This window comes from Kogia breviceps, chromosome 1, assembly GCF_026419965.1.
Source record: "Kogia breviceps isolate mKogBre1 chromosome 1, mKogBre1 haplotype 1, whole genome shotgun sequence".
NCBI classification, from domain to species: domain Eukaryota; kingdom Metazoa; phylum Chordata; class Mammalia; order Artiodactyla; family Physeteridae; genus Kogia; species Kogia breviceps.
Genome location: NC_081310.1, coordinates 571,037 through 590,672, shown reverse-complemented (window position 1 = coordinate 590,672; position 19,636 = coordinate 571,037). Strand labels below are relative to the sequence as shown.

Sequence of the window (19,636 nt, the reverse complement as noted above, 5' to 3'; positions counted from 1 at the left end):
GGCCGCTCTTCTGCTGAGCCGTCCCGCGGGCCCGTCACAAAGCTGCCTTCCGCTGGGGCTCAGCCGGAGCGCGTGGGGCCTTGGCGCTGGCCACGCGCCCTCTCCACGCGGCCCTCGTCCCGCGGGAGGCCAGCCGGGCCCTCGCAGAGGAGGCAGAGGCTGTGAGGGCTCTTGTGACTCGGGACGGGGCGGGGAGGCCCCACGTCACTTCCACCCCGTTCCGCTGGCCACTGCCGAGTCCCCAGGAGCCGGGATGGCGAGGCTGCGGGGACCTCGGGCCGCTTTTCCGCGCAGCTTGATTGAGCTGGAATCGGCCGTACCACGTTGTGTCAGTTTAAGGTGTGCGATGTGATGATTGGACTCACTTACGCAGCAAAATGATGAGACCCGGGGCCACCTCCAGTCGACCACGCGGGGAAAGGGGGCAGCGGCCGGCGGGTCGGAGGGGCCTCCCGAGGAGGGGTTATTTGGGCAGAGAGGCCCGAGGGAAGGGAGGGAATAGCCGCGCCGATGCCTGGAGCGTCCCAGGCGGATGAAATTGTGAGCCAAAGCTCTGGGGCCGGAGCTGGCGGGCCTTTGCATCGAAGGTGATGCTGCAGTATTAAGACTTCTGAGCGGAGATGCTCCCGTGTTACTTGTGGGAAATCTGGTTCTGCTGGGGCAGCAGAGGAGGCTTCCTGAACGGGCTGAGCCAGCTTGAAGGGGGCTCTGAATTTGGAGACGTTGAGACGGGAGGGTGAATCGTTTGCACAATCAAAGGTCAGAAAAATAATTCACCGACCCGCCTCTGCCTCCCTCCCCAACCCTCTCGGCCGGATTTTCCAGGCATCTTCTGGCGCCCCTTGCAGAACCCCAGGAATCTGCAAACTCCTGCGGCACCTCTGGTCTCAGGAAGGTGCGTTGCAAACCCCCTGCCCTCGGCTCACCTTGCCCTCATGAGGCCCGGGGGGGCCCTCTCTGAGCGAGTCCAGGTGTGCACACAGGAGGGGAAGGTGTCTGGTTGCCTAAAGGACCGGGCAGAGCAGAGCAGGGGTTACCTGAGGTCGCCAGGGGAGTCTGAGCGGAACGCGGGAGGTGTGTGTGTGTGTGTGTGTGTGTGTGTATGTGTGTGTCAGGGGCCAATTACCGAGCTCCACTGTCACTGCCCCTCTGGCCCCTGGGCCAGGCGGCTGGCTCTGCCTGTGGACTGTTAGGTGTCATGACTCTGCCAGGTAGAGGAATCTGTCGTTGTCTCTTCTGTTGACCTGTAGTTACCACAAAACCTGCAAGTCACTAATTAAAGGGCCTCCCTGTGGCCCTGTCCTGGCACCGGACGGCCTCGTGAACGCTGTCAGGGCAAGGGTGGCTTTCAAAGGCCAAAAAGGTGGGCTGGGGTCTCCAGAGGACGCTGCACCTGAGCCGTGCCCCCCCTGCCAGAGCGGGGACCCTGTGCTCCGGCTGTTACCGACCAGGGTTCTGGGCCTCCTTTATCAATAGAAATTGATCAGAGGCCAGACGGGACACTCAGGCCAGGCTTTCCTGGGGCCCCTGCAGCAGCAGTGGGGAGCGGGAACAAACCACAGGTGCCCTTGCTGGCCCGCTCTCTGAAGGGGGAGCGAGCTTCCTGCTTTTGTGGGCCGAGTCCAGAGGTCAGGCCGGAGGGGTAGCTTCGGTGGTCCGCCCAGCCCTTAGGCGGTGTTGTGCGCAGGGGCCGTGGCGGTGGCCTGCTTTTGCTCCAGGCTCTTCAGAGGGGGCAGTTGGTTTTTTCGGTCTCTTCGCATCTTTTGTCCAGAATTTGCCCCAACTGCACGCACACGGTTATTTTTAGCCCCACAGTTTCTTTGTATTTTATGGCTCGAGGAGAGGCGTGTCCAGGTGCCAGCACTGCAGCAAAGGGGCCCAGGTCCCAGCCTGGCTCACAGCCACCGGCTTGTAGAGTGCCGGGACGGCACCCCCAGATCAGGCACATCCTACGTAGGGCCGAGGCGCGGGCTACTGAGTGAGACAGAAGCCAGCTTTACAGCCCTGAAAGCCGACATCTGTCCTGAAGTCTCTTGCCGGGGGGGGGACCTCCTCTAAGAGTCCCTGCCGCTCTTACCCACCCCCCATTCCCAGTCTCAACTCCTCAAAGCGCGCACCCCTCTTCTGGCGGGGCTCCCCCGCCGTGTGGGAGCCGGGTTCTCAGTCTCCCGCGAGGACGACCAGCTTTGCTCTTGGTCGCTTGCGCGTCTCCTCCCGCCCTTAGCCGCGGCGCCGTGAAGCGCACGACACCCGGCGCTGCTGTGACGAGCCTCCCCGGCCGCAGACTTTTCTGTGGGTTGAGTTCGTGGAAGTGGAGTGACTCAGTGTAACCTTCTCATTTGAAAAGATTCTGTCGCATTTTGCCTGAAAGGTTGTGCACGTTAAATTCCCACGGAGGGTTTATTGGAACGCTGTTTCCCCGTACCCTCGACAACCCGGCTTGCTATCACTTTTCAACATCATTTCCAGTGTTTTCTTTCTTTCTTTCTTTGGTTGCGCCGGGTCTTAGTTGCGGCAGGCGGGCTCCTAAGTTGCGCCGTGCACGTGGGATCTAGTTCCCTGACCAGGAATCGAACCCGGGCCCTCTGCATTGGGAGTGCGGAGTCTTAACCGCTGGACCACCAGGGAAGTCCCTCCAGTGTTTTCTGATTATACACATGATATATGTTCACTGTTTTTTAAAAAAGGGGGAAATGCAGAAAAGGGTGAGAGAAAATAAAGATTAGCTGTCACGCCACCACCAGAAGATAAGACACCCTGTCCGTTTTTGCAAAAGACGAGAGCAGAGGCCACAGGTAGCCAAGATGGTCACTTGAGGAAGCTTCCAGAATCCCTCGTGCCGGTGACAAGGTGTTAAACATTGCCCTCTTCTCCCCAGGCCCCCTCCCCATCCACTGGTGTCTCCAAAGGCTTGAGATACTCTCCTCGGCCCAGGAGGCTGTTCGGAGAGAGCTGGTTCCATTATCCACCCCTAAGTGTCCTCTCAAAACAGGTCCGTGGCCGGGAAGGGCCCCGCCGAGGTCTGGGGGCAGCGGTGGGAGAGGAACAGCCCAAAGTGTGTTCCGGACATTGGCCCTGGGCCCGGCAGGCTGGCAGCCCCTCTCTGCAGCCAAGCCAGAGCCAGCGTCCGTTTCCTGGAGCCTCTGGCACGCCCTGGGGACTGCCCTCCAGCGACTGTCCTGCCTTTTTTCCAGAGACCTGAATTACAACCAGCTGCACGAGTTCCCCGTGGCCATCCGGACGCTGGGCCGCCTGCAGGAACTGTGAGCTCCTCTGTGGGGTTTGGGGTGTCCTCTGTGCCCAAGGGCCCCCCACACCCTCATCTCCCGAGGTCCCGACCTCCCGGGTCAGCAGTCACAGGCCTCGCTGCTGGGCTCCAGGCATCTCTGGGGCTGAGTCATCCGCGGAGCTGGGCCCTTCTAGCCTGGGGAGAGCGAGGCCCAGCCCCGCCTGTTAGGCTTGCCTGGCACCCCCCTGTCTTGGCTGGAGGTGTCTAGAGATGTAAGGGGACAAGAGCAGGGGGCTGGTGTGTGCCTTGGGTCCTGCCTCAGTCCCCTGTCCCAGTGGGGCCGCAAGGAGCTGGCTCTGCCCCACCCCCCCACGGCCACTGCTCGTTTTATTCTAAAATGCATTTGCTCCTGTTAACTGCAAACCAGGGGTGAGACAGACACCAGCCGTCCCCTAGGGCTTCAGGCCTGTCGAGGATGCAGAGTACAGGGGCAGGACGCAGCAGCTCGGGGCCGGCATATAGCTGCGACCCTAGATCCTGTAATCTTAGCTAGAACGGTCTGGGTGTCCAGAGAGCGCAGAAAGAGCACTGAGGGCTCACGCGTCTGAGGTCAGCCTTAAAGGATGGACGAGGCTTAGGCGGCAGTGGCGGAGCAAGAACTGGAGATGAGGACCCGATGGGACGGTGAGTGAGCTGAGGGGCGCTGAGCCAGCGGGAAGACAGCCTTCGGGGGGGAGCCTGTGCAGCGGGCGGCATCTGCGTGGGGCTGAGCGGGACCAGTTAAGGCAGCGGAGGTTTATGACCAGAGCCCAGACCTCCAGGCAGCACTGAATCCGCTCTCCCTGCCACCCGGGGCCTTTAGCAGCAGCCCCGGGCCTCCCCCGTCACCTGGTCCAGACGGCTGACAGTGTGAATGCTGGGGAGCAGGTGAGGAGCTGGCCCAGCTGCAGGGGAGGGTCCGCGTGAGAAACGGCTGCAGGCCCTCCACTGCCAGCGAATCACCAAGGCCTGCCTTTCCCCTGGAGCGGGGAAAGGCAGGGGGAAGATTTGCTCGGTGTGCAGGGCGTGCAGGGAGCAGGCTGTGCGAAGGCCTGGGAGCGGGAGATGTAAGCTGGAGGAGGCAGCAGAGGCCTGGGGTAGCAGGAGCAGGAAGGCACCCGTGTGGGGTGTGTCTGTCCGCGTCTCTTGGGAGAAGCGGCTTGAGGGCAGGGGCTCTTGTCTCGTAAACTTCTGACTCCCTCTGAGCTCGGCTGAACACCGGCCACGAAGGGGGTGATCAGACACGTGTGACGGGCGAAGTCACGCAGGAACGTTGGACGAACAAAGCGGGCCGGGTGGGCGTTGGCTGGGGGTGAATTTCGTGAATGAGCGTGGAAGTGATGAGGGGGGAGAGGAGGGTCCCAGAGGCCAGGGAGACACTGAGGGACTGGGGTCTCCGGTGAAGAAAGGACGGCAGAGGGCGCTGCTAGCGTGGGTTGTGCTTTCCAGTCCAGCGTTTACGCGGAACTGTTCTCCCCGAGAACCAGATGCACTGTTCCCGGCTTCTAGAGCCTGCACGCCCAGTGGGGGCCCCGCCCCCTTTTCCCCTCCACGGTCATGGGCGTCCCCCCTGTGCCCCCCAACTCCCCCCGGGCTCCACTCCTCAGTTCAGGGCCTTGAGGCCAAGCCTGGCTCCTTCTGGGGACCGCTTCTCCTCCGGGGGCCCCTGTTTGTCGAGCTCCTCCTCCCTCAGCCCCCTCCCGGGGACCTCCAGGGTTCGGCCCTCCTTGGGGTCTGGGCCCAGCCTGTTCCCCGAGAGCCTCTCGCAGTCCCCTCTGCCCGGGCCCACCCTCGCTCCTTTCCGCGGATCGCTGAGCGAAGAGGGAAAGTCACAGGCAGATGCGGAACCGGGGTCCCCACGCTGATGTCCCTTGGGGCCCACGGCCTTCCCGCCCGGCTGTTGGAGAGCGTCCTGGGGTCCCCTGTCCCCGTGCACAGGCTCTCCGCATCCTCCTGACGCCCGTGTCACCCCCCAGGGGTTTCCATAACAACAACATCAAGGCCATCCCCGAGGGGGCCTTCCTGGGGAACCCTCTGCTGCAGACGGTGTGAGTCCCCGCCCCTGACGCGCGCTGCGGGAGGACGGGGTTGGCAGGCGGAACTGGAGAGGGGCTCCCTGCGCGCTCGTCTCGCGGAGAGGGGAGAGCAGACGCCTGCCTCGGTCCGGCCGGGAGGGCGAGTGAAGGGCTTCGGTGTCTCTCCTGCAGCCACTTCTATGCCAACCCGATCCAGTTCGTGGGGAGGTCGGCGTTCCGGTACCTGCCCCGGCTGCGCACCCTGTGAGTTGGCGCCTCCCCCTGCCCTCTGGCACCGCCCCCCGCCCGCCAGTCCCGCCAAGTCAGGGTCGGCTCACGTGGCTGAAGGAGCAGCAACCTGACCAGGTGGTTCTCCGGGGCCCCCGGAGCTGCACCCTGTGGCTCTTGGACACCCAAAGGCCTCCTCATCTCCCGCTCTTTCGATTCCCATCCCAAGTGCAACGTCGTCACAAAACCTCCTGCAGGTGACGCTCTACACGCAGCAGCACAGGGGCACCCCTGAGTCTTCTGGGGTGCAAGCTCCACCTTCCTGTGCACCCCATTCTCACCCCTGAGGCCGGCGCCGTCCGTGTGTTTCATCCCCAGACCCCAGGCTCTCCCGCTCGCCCGAGCCCAGCACCCTCGGGACCCGGCGGCACCCATCCTGCTGGGCTCGTGTCGCGTGCAGGCCCGCGTGGTCCCCCGAGGTGGGGTGACCGCTGGGGGAAACTCCGGCAGGTGACACTTAGGGGAGACCCGCTTCCCGGCTCCGGCGAGCAACCCCAGCAGACAGACACCTTTCCGGAAGCACTCAAGCCGTTGCCTTTCAAACGGGGCGTGTCCCGCGGTCCCTGCCTGTGTTTTGTGCACACTGGGCCTGGGTGGCTGGGTGGCCCGGTGGCTCGGGGCCAGGTGACGGGCTCTGTCTGCGCCAGGCTGGGTGGAGCTGACCTAGGAAATGGCACCCTGGAGCCTGCTAGGCGTCCAGCCTCCACCAGGGCCTGAGCAGCTGGGGTCACTGGAGGGAGGTCGGGGAAGGACGGTGTCCCCAGAAGATGCGGTCCCTGGGGGTGGTCCCTGAGGGCTGACCCCCTTAGCACCCGGTGCTCTATCTCCAGATCTCTGAATGGTGCCACAGACATCCAGGGCTTCCCAGATCTCAAAGGCACCACCAGTCTGGAGATACTGTGAGTGGACGCTGGCCCCCCAATCCCCCGTCACCCCCCGGAGCCCCCAGACTCTGGTCCCCGTTGTCTGGCCTTCTGCTGGGCTTCCAGCCTGGTCCGGAGGCTGCCCGGCTCGGCCCCGGGGCCCGTGGCCGCTCCCGCCGGGCTGGCAGGGGGTCCAGGGGAGGGGCTGCCCCTCCCGCTTTCCCAGCCTGGAGTTTCTCGGAGATCCCAGCCGCGAGCCGAGGTGCACGGAGGACCCGGGCGCGGCAGGAGGGCTGCGTCACCCGCCTCCCGTGCCTCCTGCTTTCCACTCTGTCCTGGGGCGCGGGGCGAGGGCACAGCGGGCCCTCGAGTCACTGTGAAAGAGCAGAAGAGTCCTGCGAACACCCAGGGCTGGAAGGTCTTCCGCGAGGGACGTAGCGGCTCCCCGGGGACGACCTTGGCTTCACGTCCTCCCGGAGCGCCCGTCCCAAGGCCGGCCGCTCCGCAGCCCGCTCGCAGCCCACTGCCCCCGGCCCGGGTGCCCCGGCACCCTCCCTGCCCGGGGTGCAGGGCACGGGCTCTGGGCTTGGTTCCCAGGGCCCCACCGGGGCTGGAGTTTCCATCCACGGCCTGCGCGTGGCCCCCCTCCCCTACGAGGAGCAGAAGAGGGTTCGGCCCCCGTGTTGCTCGTGACACCAGGAGACGTGGGGTGACGTGAAGGGGAGGGCGGGAGGGTCTGGCTGCAGGACCGCCTGCCAGGCGGTGCCCGGCCGTGCCCCTCCGTCCACCCCAACCCACCTCCTCTCTCTCTCTCCCCGCAGCCCCCCGCCCCATGCCCCCCACTTCCCTCTTGTCAGCTCTGTGCTCCCACGTCAGCGTCGGGCCAGAGGGGAGGCGTGGGGAGGGGCTGGGGGACGGCAGGGCCCGGGTCGGTGCCAGCCCCGCTCCGTTCTCCCTGCAGGAGCCTGACCCACGCGGGCCTCCGGCGGCTGCCCCCGGGGATGTGCCAGCAGCTGCCCGGGCTCCGTGTGCTGTGAGTGCCTCCCACGCCCTCCCGCCTGGCAAGGGTCCTCTGGCCTCCGTCCGCTGGTCACTCTCTTCCTGGAGAGAGGCAGCCTGGGCTGAGACGTGCTCGGGAGGGACTGGGCTGCCCTCTCCCATTCGGGGAAAAGCCTCGCTCTTCGAAGTCAGACCCGGGGCTGAGGCCGAACTCTGCCATTTCCCACCGGTGAAGCCCGGCTCCCCCTTTGTGTCTCTGAGCTCCGGTTTCTCATCTGCAAAACGTGGGCTCATTTAGGAGGGTTGGAAGCGCCCGGCACGTCGTAGGTCCCCCCAGCGTGGCTCTGATAGGTTACCCGAGTCTACACAGGGGCCACAGAGGAGCTTAAGTGTCCCACGAGGAGCAGGGAGTTTCCTCTCCCCCGAGTCTCACTCGGGTCTGACGTGCTCACCACGGACCACAGCCCTGGCTCAAGATGTGCACGGCCGGGTGTCCAGCCTGCCGGCGACAGGCTGCGTGTCCGTGGGCAGGTCCTGTCCCCTCCGTGAGCCTCAGCTGGATGAGGGCCTGGGCCTGGGGACCCCTAGGGGCGTCGGCTCCGTACTGCGGCAGTGGTGCCGCCTGGGCAGCCTCGGCCAGCTGGCTCGTCCCAGGGTGGCCCTGTCGTGCCCCTCTCCCCTCCTGCTCCCTGACCCCCGGGGCCCTCCTAGGGTCCCCTGGGCCTTCATATGGATGAGGCAGCCCCATCCGGGCCCAGCGGGGAGCCGGAGGGACGTGCCCGGGATGAGGAGGTCCACAGCCGTGGCCCTGAGGCCCAGCTCCCCTCACCAGCCCGGCCCTCTCTCCCCAGGGAGCTGTCTCACAACCGCATCGAGAGGCTGCCCAGCCTGCCCGGGTGTCAGAAGCTGGAGGAGATGTGAGTCTGGGGCACTGGGACAGAGGGTGGGGTCAGCACGCACTCTGACCTTCCCCTCCCTGGGCTTGCTGACCCCGAGGTCAGGGCTGGGAGCTTGGCGGCGGCCGGGAGGGGCCGCGACTCCTAGTGACAGTGCGGGAGATGGTGCCCAAAAGGGGTCTCGAGGCGGCTCCTTGGGGGTCAAGGCAGCAGGAAACATGACAGAGATTAGGGCCAGCGGAGGGGTAGGTGGGCTGGACATGGGGTGGCCGTGGGGGACCGGAAGTGCCCGGGCTCTCGGTTTCCATAAGCACACACGCACGGGCACAGTCGTGTCCGGCAGGGAAACCTGGGCTGCACGTTCCACGGGGACCGAGACCACTTCACACATTCTCCGAGCTCCCGCTTCCCCAAGTGACAGGGCCTCCGGCCCTTCCGTGTCTGCGCCCTGGGACCAGGCAGGGTCGGGGGTGTGAGGGCCTGTCCTGGTGCCTCGACGCTGAAGGAAGGAGGGTCTGCGCCTTTGCCGAGGCCCGGAGTCCGCGTCTCCCGCTCAGACGCCAGTGTGCCGAGCTCTGCCTCCAGGCTTGGGCCCGTCTGGGGCCGCCGGGGGCTGGGCAGCCTCTGCTGCTGGACTAGGGTGTGGAGGCCCGAGGAGTGAGGCCAGCTGGGCCGGGAGCCAGGGCCGGTGGGAGCCCTGGAAGCTCACTCCCTTTGGGGCCACAGGGACGGCTTTGTAGCTTTGTGTCCTGACCCACTTACCCAAGGCGGCCACGTCCCCCATGCTCCCTTTAATTCTGGTGATTCTGCGGGCTGGGTCCTTTCTTCCTCCCAGTGGGGGGGGGTCATGGTGGGGGCAGTGTCTGGGCCCCTGGGCTCATCCAGCCTCTCGCTGCCCTAGTGGCCTCCAGCACAACCGCATCTGGGAAATCAGAGCTGACACCTTCCGCCAGCTGACCTCCCTGCAGGCCCTGTGAGTACCTAGGGTGGGGGGACCCTCCCTGCGCGCCAGTGCCCTGTGGGGACCCCCAGCACCCAGGGGGACCCTCCCTGCACGCCTGCGCCCCGTGGGGACCCCTAGCACCTGGGGGGACCTCCCTGCACGCCTGCGCCCCATGGGGACCCCCAGCACCCGGGGAGGGCAGCCTCCCTGCACGCCTGCGCCCCGTGGGGACCCCCAGCACCCGGGGAGGGCAGCCTCCCTGCACGCCCACACCATGGCACATGTGTCGGTGCCCCAGGGTAAGAACGAGGGGTCCTCCATGTGTCACTGTCCCCTCCTGTCACGTCCTCTGCCCGTAGGGACCTGAGCTGGAACGCCATCCGGTCCATCCACCCCGAGGCCTTCGCGACCCTGCGCTCCCTGGTCAAGCTGTAAGTGTCCACTGCCCTCTTCTCCTGGGTGCTGGGGCGCCGTGGGCCTGTGGGCTGCCCAGCGGGGGCAGGAGGGCCCGGCCCGGGGGAGGGACACGCGTGGGTGTCGGCCACACATACTGGGGAGGCGGCTCCAGCCTAACCAGCATCCCCAGTCCCCTGGACAGACGTGGGGCCTGGTGAGCAGGAGCCGCCCCTGCAGCTCTGCAGCGCCACGCGCAGCCGGATCCCCAAGTCACCGCCGCACACAGCGGTGCGTGGTCTCCACTGCGTCCTGAAGGCGCGTCCACCGGGGACCGCGCAGCCCTGACCCGCGCCTCTGCGGCTCTCCCTGGCCCGCGGGAGGTGGCTGCTCCTGCCCTCTGGGCTCCAGGCCACTCTCTCACCTCTGCTTCCGCCCGTTCGCTCAGCTCCCGCCACGTCGGTTGGATGGGTATTTTTATCCCTTTGAAAGATGAGGCCACCAAGGCTCGGGCAGACCTGCGACACGCCTCAGCTTCAGGCGGAGCTGGTGGCGGGGCCCGGGCCCTGACGTCCAGCCCAGGCCGTCTCCACACTGCCAGCCTGCGGCCGCGCTGGCTGGTTTGGAGGCCCGGCTGCTTCTGATATTTCTCCAGGGGGAGCCGTGTGCATCTCCCCCGCTGGCTGCAAAGCTGGCTCTGGAACAGGACGGGTGACCAAACCCCTGCGTGTGGCCAGACGGCCGCGCTGTGCCATCCCAGCTCTGGCCTCCGCGTCCTCAGAAGAGCAGGGGGCCGGGGGCCGGCACGGCAGGCGGGTGGCCTGGCGGGGCGGACAGGGACTCCGGTGGGGCTCAGATGGGGCCCCGCGGCCGTGGCTGAGCGGCTGTGTTACCCAGGGGCCGGGACCGCGTGGCGTCACCTCCCACAGCACCGTGTAGTCGGCCCCCGAGGCCCCCCGAGGAGCCCTGGCAACCCTGCCGCCTCTGCCCGGCACCCATGCTCCTTCCTGCCGAGCCTTCCTTCCCTCCTCTCCTCCGCCTCCCGTCCCGGGCGCACCGGCCACGCCTTCAGCACAGTCTGCCTCCAGCCACCCCCTGCCTGCCAGTGACCCTGACCGTCCCCTGTCCTAGGGACCTGACGGACAACCAGCTGACCACGCTACCCCTGGCCGGGCTTGGGGGCCTGGTGCACCTGAAGCTCAGGGGGAACCGGGCTCTGTCCCAGGCCTTCCCCCAGGACAGCTTCCCCAAACTGAGGTGAGGCTTCCGTGCCCACACCTACAGAGGTGCCTCAGGGCAGTGGCCAGGCCGGGAGGGGCAGGAGAGAGCCCAGGGCCTCACCCCGAGAAAAGCCTGGAGGCCCAGAGTCTGGCCAAGCCTGAGTGGGGAGGGCCCCTTCCTCCTCGTCCCCGCGTAGCGTTTCCCTCTCCCAGTCCCAGCCCTGGGGGACCCCGGCGAGGACAGAGGTAAGATGGTGGGCAGGCCCCCTGCCTACTGGGGCAGCTTCCGGGCCTGGAATCGGGGCCGAGCCTGGGGGGCCGATGAGTAGAGAACAGCCGCTCGGCCCGTGCTGGTGCCGAGGACCCCAGGCCTCCTTCCCCCCGTGCGGCCCACAGTGTGTCTGCCGCAAAGCACCGGGGGCGCGGCCTCACCCGCTGGGCGCCGACCCAGCTCTGACGTGCCCAGAGGCACGGGGCGCGGGCCTCGCGGAGGGCGAGGGTGAAGAGGGCCGGAGACCCCCGTGTCCTCGCGAGGGGAAGAGGAAGCCCGCCCGGAGGGGCCGAGCTCCCAGGCTGCGGGGCCTGGCTGCTGCCCGTCGGAGCCCGGCTCGGGCCTCTGGGTGCGGGCGGGGGAGGCTGCGGCCCTTCGGAAGAAGCCTGGCAGGCGGCCAGCGGGGCGCTCGGGGGCCGGAGGGCAGGTGCGGGCTGCCGGGCCCCTGACCGTGGCTACGGTGGCCGTCTCCCCCCGCCCCCCAGGACCCTGGAGGTGCCCTACGCCTACCAGTGCTGCCCCTACAGCGTCTGCCCCGGCTTCTTCAAGGCCTTGGGCCGACGGGCGCCCCGGGGCCCTCACCCCGACGACCGCGACGCTCCCCAAAGGCCCCCGGGCCTCCTTGCCGGGCCGGCCGAGAGCCGCTGTGAGTGACCCTGGGGGCCCTGGGGGGGCCGTGAGGGAGGAGGCGCAGGGCCCCGAGGGGAGCCGGCAGGGGCTGCCCCCGTTCACACCTGCCCCCCAGGCCCGGGGAGACGAGGGCGGCGCTGCCCTTGACGGCAGGCACGCCTCCCTGCTGCCGAGCTCTCTGTGGCCCCCAGCGCGCCCCCCAGGCCGTGGCTCACGGGACAGCCCTGTCCCAGTGCCCTGTCCCAGTGGGCCTCGAGGGCCGCAGCTCCTCCACGGCGCCCCCCCCACCCCCCGCGAGCCCTGCAGCGGGCGTTCTTGGAGCAGACGGCGTTTTCCAATGCGCCCGAGCCGGGCGGGGTCAGGCTGAATCAATGAAATTGAAGCTGCTTCTGGAAGAGGCCTCTCGCGCTGTGTCTCAGAGCCAAAGGAGCAGCTCGGGGTCACTGCTGCCCCCGCCGTCTGCCCCACCGCCTCACCAGGGACTTCAGAGGCCCTGGAGCCCGGGGGCCTCTCGGGGGGGCCACGGGAATACCTACCGGCTGGGGTCTCTGAAGCAGGGCAGAGGGGTCTTCGTGGCCTGCCCCCTGTCGCAGGGCGCAGGCAGGATTGGGGGGAGGGGACGGGCCCCGACTCCGGGGTTTCCCTTCAGTCTCGAAGTCCTTCTTCACAATGTGTCCGTGTAGAAGCTAGGCAGAAAGATGAGATCCGAACACGTAAGAACGTTCACGCCAGTGTAGACGGACCCAGGTTCTCACTCCGCCAGACCGCTCACGGGTTGGGTCACCGCGGACAAGGCCTTGCGGAGCCTCCGTTTCTCATCCGTAAACTGGGAGCGGCGTTCGTGCCCCACAGGCCGTCGGGAGCGTTGGGGGTCCCACGGACAGAAACGCGTGCCCTCGCTCCACGGAGGCTACTCAGGGAGGGGCCTCTGGCTGGACACGCGGGAGTGTAGCTGGAAGCCCAGGAGGCCGCCGCGGGCCGGCAAAGGGGACTGGAGCCCTCCCGGGAGAGGTTGAGGCCCGGCAGGGGCAGCAGCTGCCCCCGGGGCGGTCTGGGTGTCTGCCGTCCACTCCGCAGGGATGGAAGGAGGAGTGCAAACCTTCCTTCCTGGAAGTGAAACTCCACCAGGCCAGAGTCTGGGAGAACCACGGGGCATAGGGATGGTGGGTGGCCACTGCCATCACGGCACCGGGGCAGGGCCCCCCTTCCTGAGGAGCTGCTGAGCCTAGGAGGTGCCAGGGCCGCGGCTGCAGCCACATGCCACGTCCCCCTCGGGGGAGAGCGGCCCTTAGCGCTTCGGCTGTGGCCTTACAGCCTCAGACCGAGTCCGCGGGCCTCAGCTCTTGCGTCTCACCCGTGCATTTTGATTTCCAAGCACTGCTGAGCTCCGTTCTATAGAGCGGGAAAGGTGGCGAGGGACGGAATGCTAGGCTGTGGGCGCAGCCCGGCCCCCTGCCCACCCAACAGAGCCCAGGCCATGGGCAGCTCTACAGGGCCTCCCTGCCTCCAGGGAAAGCTCCCAGCTGAACTGTTTACCCTCCACACAGCAAGCAGACGTGAGCTGAAGGCGGGGACAAGTGTGACAACCGGTCACCTGCCCGGGCCTGGCCTGTATGTGGCAGAGAGCCTGCTGGCCCGGCTCCCTGACCTTCCAGGAGAGGCAGTTTCCCCCAGTCCACCCAGAAGCCTCCTACCCCAACCCAACTCCAGAAAGTACCCGCCTACCCCAACCCAACTCCAGAAACTTTCCAGGAACTCCCTGGCAGTCCCGTGGTTAGGACTTGGCGCTCTCACTGCCAGGGGTTCGATCCCTGGTCGGGGAACTAAGATCCCACAAGCCTCGAGGGGGATCTTCCGATGACGAATTATCGCTGCAAAAGAGAGCTTCGTCTTTATAAACTGGTTGGGTTATCATTTATCATTTCAATATTCTTAAAGAATGTATGGCCCCTGAGATGTCCACCCCCCTGGAGATTGCAGGCCCTGGTTTAAGAAACAGCACAAGAGCGAATAAGGAAAATAATGCCATTTGATTCAAACCCGTTTTGGAGTTTCTTTAACAAGGGATTTGCCTTTCTAATCCTATTTTCTCAGACTAAGAGAATCGCAGAGCCTAGACTTAGAATTGGAAGGATGGTTAGAGATGATCTAGTCTATCTGCTAACGCAGTAGAGAAGCGCCCTTCTCACACTGGAGACTTCCTGCTCCAGTCTCTCCAGTCACGCACACCGCGTGCGTCTGTAAAGCTCCCCCACCCGTCTCCCCTCCCCCACCTTGGCTCTGCGGCCCAGCGAGGCTCCCGTCTGAGTTCCGCCCTGTCGCTCGCTGGCTGTGAGACCCAAGGCAAGGGCTTCGCTTTCCTCGCCTGCTGATGATGCCTGGGCCGCCCGCCTCCTGCGGCCGTGAGCAGCGCCAGTGAGATGGGGAGCATGAGGACCCCTCGGGTGCGGGGCCTGGAGGATGAGAGCGGGGGGGAGCCCCAGCCCTGGCGCCAGGCGACCTCCTCGTGGCTGCGGCGTACGTGCCCGCGGCTCCTCGAGAGCAGGGCCGCGTCTCGTCCACCCCACGTGCCCCCCGCCTGTGCCCGACGCCCAGCACAGGATACTGCGCTCAGCACCCGTGACCTCTTGGTTGGACGCTCTGATGGTGGGAGCTTCCTTGCGTAGGAAGAGCCAGGGCTTCTCCCTCTGGCTCACGATTTGCTTCCTTCTGTGACCCGTCTGTTGATGCTGGTTCTGCCGTCTGGGGCCATCAGCACGTCGGGCTGTAACGATGCCTGCGGGACGGCGTTCCTCCCCTCGCCCTGCCTTCCCCGAGTCCAGCACCCCCGGCGGCTCGGCTGTCGTCACCGTCCCTGGTCCACCTCCTCCGAGCGCACCCCGCTCGCCGCTCTGTCCTGTGCAGTGTGGAGGGCTCCCAGCTGGACACGGAGTCGCAGCGGCGGGCTGGCTCCCCTGACTCTGTGCAGCTGCCTGGGGGGACGTGGGAAGAGCAGGTCTTAGGTGTAGAGGGCCACAGGCGGATGGATAACGGGGAGCCGACCAGAGGTTTGCCCCCGAGGGTGGAAACGTTTGTGCAGGGCCGATGGGAGGCCCCGTGCCCAGCAGCCGAGTCGGGACAACATCTCAGAGGGGTGGGGTTTTGGAGAAAGGTGGGGCTTGACCCACACCCAGACCAGGGTCTGAGCCAGTTTCTGGTCTCCCCGCAGATGATGTGGACCCGGACGAGCTCCAGCTGGAGATGGAGGACCCCAGGCCACACCCCACCGTCCAGTGCAGCCCTGTGCCGGGTGAGAGCGGTGCCTCGGGGTGGGGAGGGCAGGTACTGGGAAGGAGCGTTACGGAAAGTGGGGTCCAGCCGCTCGCCTTTCGAAAGCCAATACTCGAGAGACAAGGTCGGTGGAAAGGAAAGTTTGCTTTACTTTGGATGCCAGCAAGTGGAGGGGGGCGGGGCGGAGGGTGGACGCCTGCCTAAAGGCCGACCGCCCCCACTGACAATCAGCGGGCAAGAGCTTTTACAGACGGAGGGAGGGGGCTCCGTGCAGAAACAGCACAGGCAGCTCTGACGGTCATCTTGGAATAGGTCATCGGTGGTCTGACCAGCGTCATCTTGATAGTTTTAAGTACAGTTCGGTTTCAGTTCCAGGGTCGGTTTGTTCCCATTTCTTGAGGCCGGTTCTCAGAATTGTGGCAGCTTAGGTCATGGCTACAGCCCGGTCATCATGTAGTTGACTTCTCGCAGCTGGCAGGGGTTTCAGTATCTACAAAGTAAACAGCTCACAGGACATGGCTCAGAATATTATCTATAGCCCTTGAGGAGGGACTGAAGGTCCTTGACTTTGCTCAGTGACTATTATTATTTAATCCTGTTTGGCTATTTCCTTTGCTTCTGTATTTTCTCACTTCTCTGGTTGAAACTTATTCTTTGGTTAAAACCGACCAGAGGCGGGCGGGGGACGTGGGAGTGGGGAGGACCACAGCGTCCTGCTCCGTCTCAGGGGCCCCCGCTCTTCTGTGAGTTCAGCCTCTTCTGGTCATTCCTGGGGGAGGGGCTGTCGTCCCCCTTCGGTGGCTGCTTTGGGGGGAGCGGGAGAGGGGGAGCGGAGGGGAGTCAGAGCGACATTTACGGATCGCCAGAGGTGACACAGCCAGGAGGAAATTTCGCTCAGTGAAGAGACCCCAGTGCTCCGGGCGCGGGTGCGGGGCTGGCTCGTCTGAGACCCGCAGAGTTCAAGCAGGGGCAGCACCCTGCAAGGCCCCCTTCTCCACCCCTCTTCTCCACCCCTCCCCACTCCATCCCAGGAGGGGTGCCATCTCTCGTTGGTAAAGCTCTCCAGGGCGTAAAACACCGGGTGTCCCGGGGGCTCCTTCCAGCACTGGCTGAGGAAGCCGCCTCCAGCCTCCCCTAAATCCATCTTGATGTCAAGAAACAAAGAAAATTCCCCTTTGGTCCAGCCCAGCCTCTGTGTTTAGCGTGAAGCCCCCAGGCCGCCCCGGAGGCAGCAGCGGCCACGGGAGCCGGGCCGGGAACCGTCGGGCGAGTGGAGGGCTGTGGACAGCGACCCTCTCACCAGCTCTCCAGCCCCGCCCAGGCCCCGCGGCACACGCGCCCCGCGCTTCGCGGCTCTAGCGCGCCCTCTAGTGCCCGCAGCGGCAAGCGCGCCCGCGCACCTGGAGGGGCAGGTGCGTGTTCACGCGGCCTCTGAAAACCGGTGATCAGCAGCGATGACGTAAAAGGGGAAGCTCCAAAAGACAAAATCCACCTTGCACTCTTTTTTACAATAGCACATGCGTATCGCCAAATAAATTCCGGTGCGCCCATATTCACTGCACAGACACCTAAATCATGTTTTTCGGTAATATAACAATATGGGAAAGTGTGCATGATAAAACTTTAACTTAAAGAAGAGAATAAGAAACTATGGGACTTCCCTGGTGGTGCAATGGTTAAGAATCCACCTGCCAATGCAGGCCACAAGGGTTCAGTCCCTGGTCCGGGAAGATCCCACATGCCGCGGAGCAATGAAGCCCGTGCGCCACAACTACTGAGCCTGCGCTCTAGAGCCCGCAAGCCACAGCTGCTGAGCCCACGTGCCACAACTACTGAAGCCCGTGCTCCGCGACAAGAGAAGCCACCGCAACGAGAAGCTTGCGCACCACAACGAAGACCCAACGCAGCCAAATAAATTTTAAAAAAGAGAGGGAATGAGAAACTATATACAGTAAAGCCCAATTTAGTTTAAAAAAACCTATATGTATTTCTTAAAACTGATAGAAAACATAGCAAAAGGATGAGTCCACGGAGTGGGGTCATAAGCAGTCTCCATCTTTCCATGTTATGTTTTCCAATTTTTCTACAATTGACATTATTTGGTAATCAGAAAAAAAGAATGTTTAAAAAATAGGTGTCACAAATCCTCTCAAATCCCGAAGCCACGTAGCAGCACATCGAAGAACAGGAGTCCAAGGTCAAAACGGATGAAGAAACAAAGGTGTCCAAAGTTACAAGGTGGTTTGAGGACAGGGCCTGGGGAGAGAGATGGACAACGCCAAGCTGTCCCCCAATCCGGTGCAGAACCAGACGGGAAAACGCCAGGGGCCACCTGCCCTCTGAAGTTCTCAGTAGGCTTTGCCCCCAACACTGACCCAGTTGTGAGCATTAAATGTGACCGAGGAACCAGGGAGAGCCCACCTGGCCAGGCTCCCCAGGTCAGGGTCCTGGGTGCCGCTCTGCGGGTTGGCCCCAGCCTGTCCCTAGGGCTGCTACCCTGGCCGCCCCTCCAGGCCAGCCGGTCCCTTCCTTGCTTCTGGACGCTGCTCCGTTGGGAGGGCTGCTCTGCCTCATGTTTCCACAAGGCTGGTCCGTGCTGCCGTAATCTGTACCGTGTGTGCGTTTCTCACATGTCTGTGCCTCTATGTTCTGGGCTGGTGTCCACCGCTTGCAGCTCGTGGAGGAAGCCCTCCTTCTGTGTCCTCTCTGGTCCTGCCCCAGACCCACCAGGAGTCCTGAGACTCCCGGTGGCCTGCAGGGCTGCCGTGCAGATGGAGGAGGCTGTGTCAGCCCCGGGGCCCCAGGCTAGAGTCTGGTCCTCTCTCCCACAGGCCCCTTCAAGCCCTGCGAGCACCTCTTCGAGAGCTGGGGCGTCCGCCTAGCCGTGTGGGCCGTCGTGCTGCTCTCTGTGCTCTGCAACGGGCTGGTGCTGCTGAGCCTGTCCGCAGCCGGGCCTGGCCCCCTGCCCCCGGTCAAGTTCGTGGTGGGCGCCATCGCAGGGGCCAACACCCTGACCGGCCTATCCTGTGGCCTTCTCGCCTTGGTGGACGCGCTGACCTTCGGCCGGTTCGCGGAGTACGGCGCCCGCTGGGAGTCGGGCCCCGGCTGCCGGGCCGCGGGCTTCCTGGCTGTGCTGGGCTCCGAGGCCTCCGTGCTGCTGCTGACCCTGGCCGCCGTGCACTGCAGCGTGGCCGCGGCCCGCGTGCGGGCCCGTGGGAAGGCGCCGGCCCCGGGCAGATTGCGCGCAGGGGCCCTGGGCTGCCTGGTGCTGGCGGGGCTGGCGGCCGCCCTGCCGCTGGCCTCCGTGGGTGAGTACGCGACCTCCCCGCTCTGCCTGCCGTACGCCCCGCCCGATGGCCGGCCGGCCGCCCTGGGCTTCGCCGCGGCGCTGGTGATGCTGAACGCCTCCTGCTTCCTGGCGGTGGGCGCAGCCTACGTCAGGCTCTCCTGCGACCTGCCCGGGGCCGAGCTGGAGGCCGAGTGGGACTGCGCCGCCGTGCGCCACGTGGCCTGTCTCGCCTTCGCCGACGGGCTCCTCTACTGCCCCGTGGCCTTCCTGAGCCTGGCGTCCGCGCTGGGCCTCTTCCCCGTCACCCCCGAGGCCGTCAAGTCCGTGCTGCTCCTGGTGCCGCCGCTGGCCGCCTGCCTCAACCCCCTGCTCTACCTGCTCTTCAGCCCCCACTTCCGGGAGGACCTGCGGCGCCTGCGGCCCTGCCCGGGGGTCCCGGGGCCCCTCGCCCTGGCGGCCACCGGCCAGCTGGAGCCGAGCTCCTGCGACTCCACCCAGGCCCTGGTGGCCTCCTCGGGCGCGGAGCTCGTCCTGGAGGCCTCCAAGGCGGGCCGGCCCCCCGGGCTGGAGACCTGCGGCTTCACCGCCGTGACCCTCGCCCCCTGCCAGCAGCCCGGGGGCTCCCGGCCGGAGGGCAGCCACTTTGCGGAGCCAGAGGGAACCCGCGTTGGGAACCGGCCACCCGCCGTGGACGGTGGACGGCCGCCGGGGGCCGAGGGCGCCGTGCCAGAGGAGGGGGGCCGGGCGGGGGCCGGGGGCTTCCAGGCGGCTGGCTCTGCCTCGGCCTCACACTTGTAAATGTCCTCCCCGTTCCCCTACGCCCCTCCCCGTTCCCCTACGCCCCTCCCCGTTCCCCTACGCCCCTCCCCTCCCGCCCCCTCCGTGAAGGACGCTGCTTGTGAAATAAACCCCGCCAGATGGCCCCGCCCCCGGCCCCCCGCTCTCCCAGGCCACCGCCGTGTGTCTTTGGCCTGGTTTCCCCTCGGCCCTGCTCTGGCCTCTTCCCTGTCGCGTCTGAGGCTGAGGACCACAGGTCTGGACGTTTGTCCCTTAAGGGAAATGAGGGGAGCCGAGGACAGTGATGTTGGCGGTGGGGGGGGGGGCCCGAGCGGTCCAGGATCAGGTGCAATGGGCAGGGGGCCTCACGGAGGCCAAGGAGGGGCGGCCAGGGCATCTCCCCTTTTGCTCCGGGACTGGATGCACGTGTGCTCCGTGCCCCACTGGGGTCCTGAACACGCCGCTCAGAAGACTCCTGTGAAAACAAGTGTCTGAAAATAGGACGTTGGGCCCC

At 65.6% G+C, this 19,636-nt stretch overlaps 1 protein-coding gene across 1 annotated transcript in view; it reads left to right on the top strand.

Moving 5' to 3' along the window:
* Positions 1-19,143, top strand: part of LGR6 (leucine rich repeat containing G protein-coupled receptor 6) — a 96,138-nt gene extending 76,995 nt beyond the window's left edge. The window contains exons 7-18 of the mRNA XM_059059247.1: positions 3,195-3,263; positions 5,245-5,316; positions 5,476-5,547; positions 6,402-6,470; positions 7,396-7,467; positions 8,285-8,350; positions 9,231-9,302; positions 9,632-9,703; positions 10,797-10,922; positions 11,642-11,802; positions 14,995-15,075; positions 17,888-19,143. Of these exons, the coding sequence (XP_058915230.1) occupies positions 3,195-3,263; positions 5,245-5,316; positions 5,476-5,547; positions 6,402-6,470; positions 7,396-7,467; positions 8,285-8,350; positions 9,231-9,302; positions 9,632-9,703; positions 10,797-10,922; positions 11,642-11,802; positions 14,995-15,075; positions 17,888-19,143 (2,188 nt within the window). The remainder of the gene's footprint in view (positions 1-3,194; positions 3,264-5,244; positions 5,317-5,475; positions 5,548-6,401; positions 6,471-7,395; positions 7,468-8,284; positions 8,351-9,230; positions 9,303-9,631; positions 9,704-10,796; positions 10,923-11,641; positions 11,803-14,994; positions 15,076-17,887) is intronic.
* Positions 19,144-19,636: the final 493 nt, after the last annotated feature.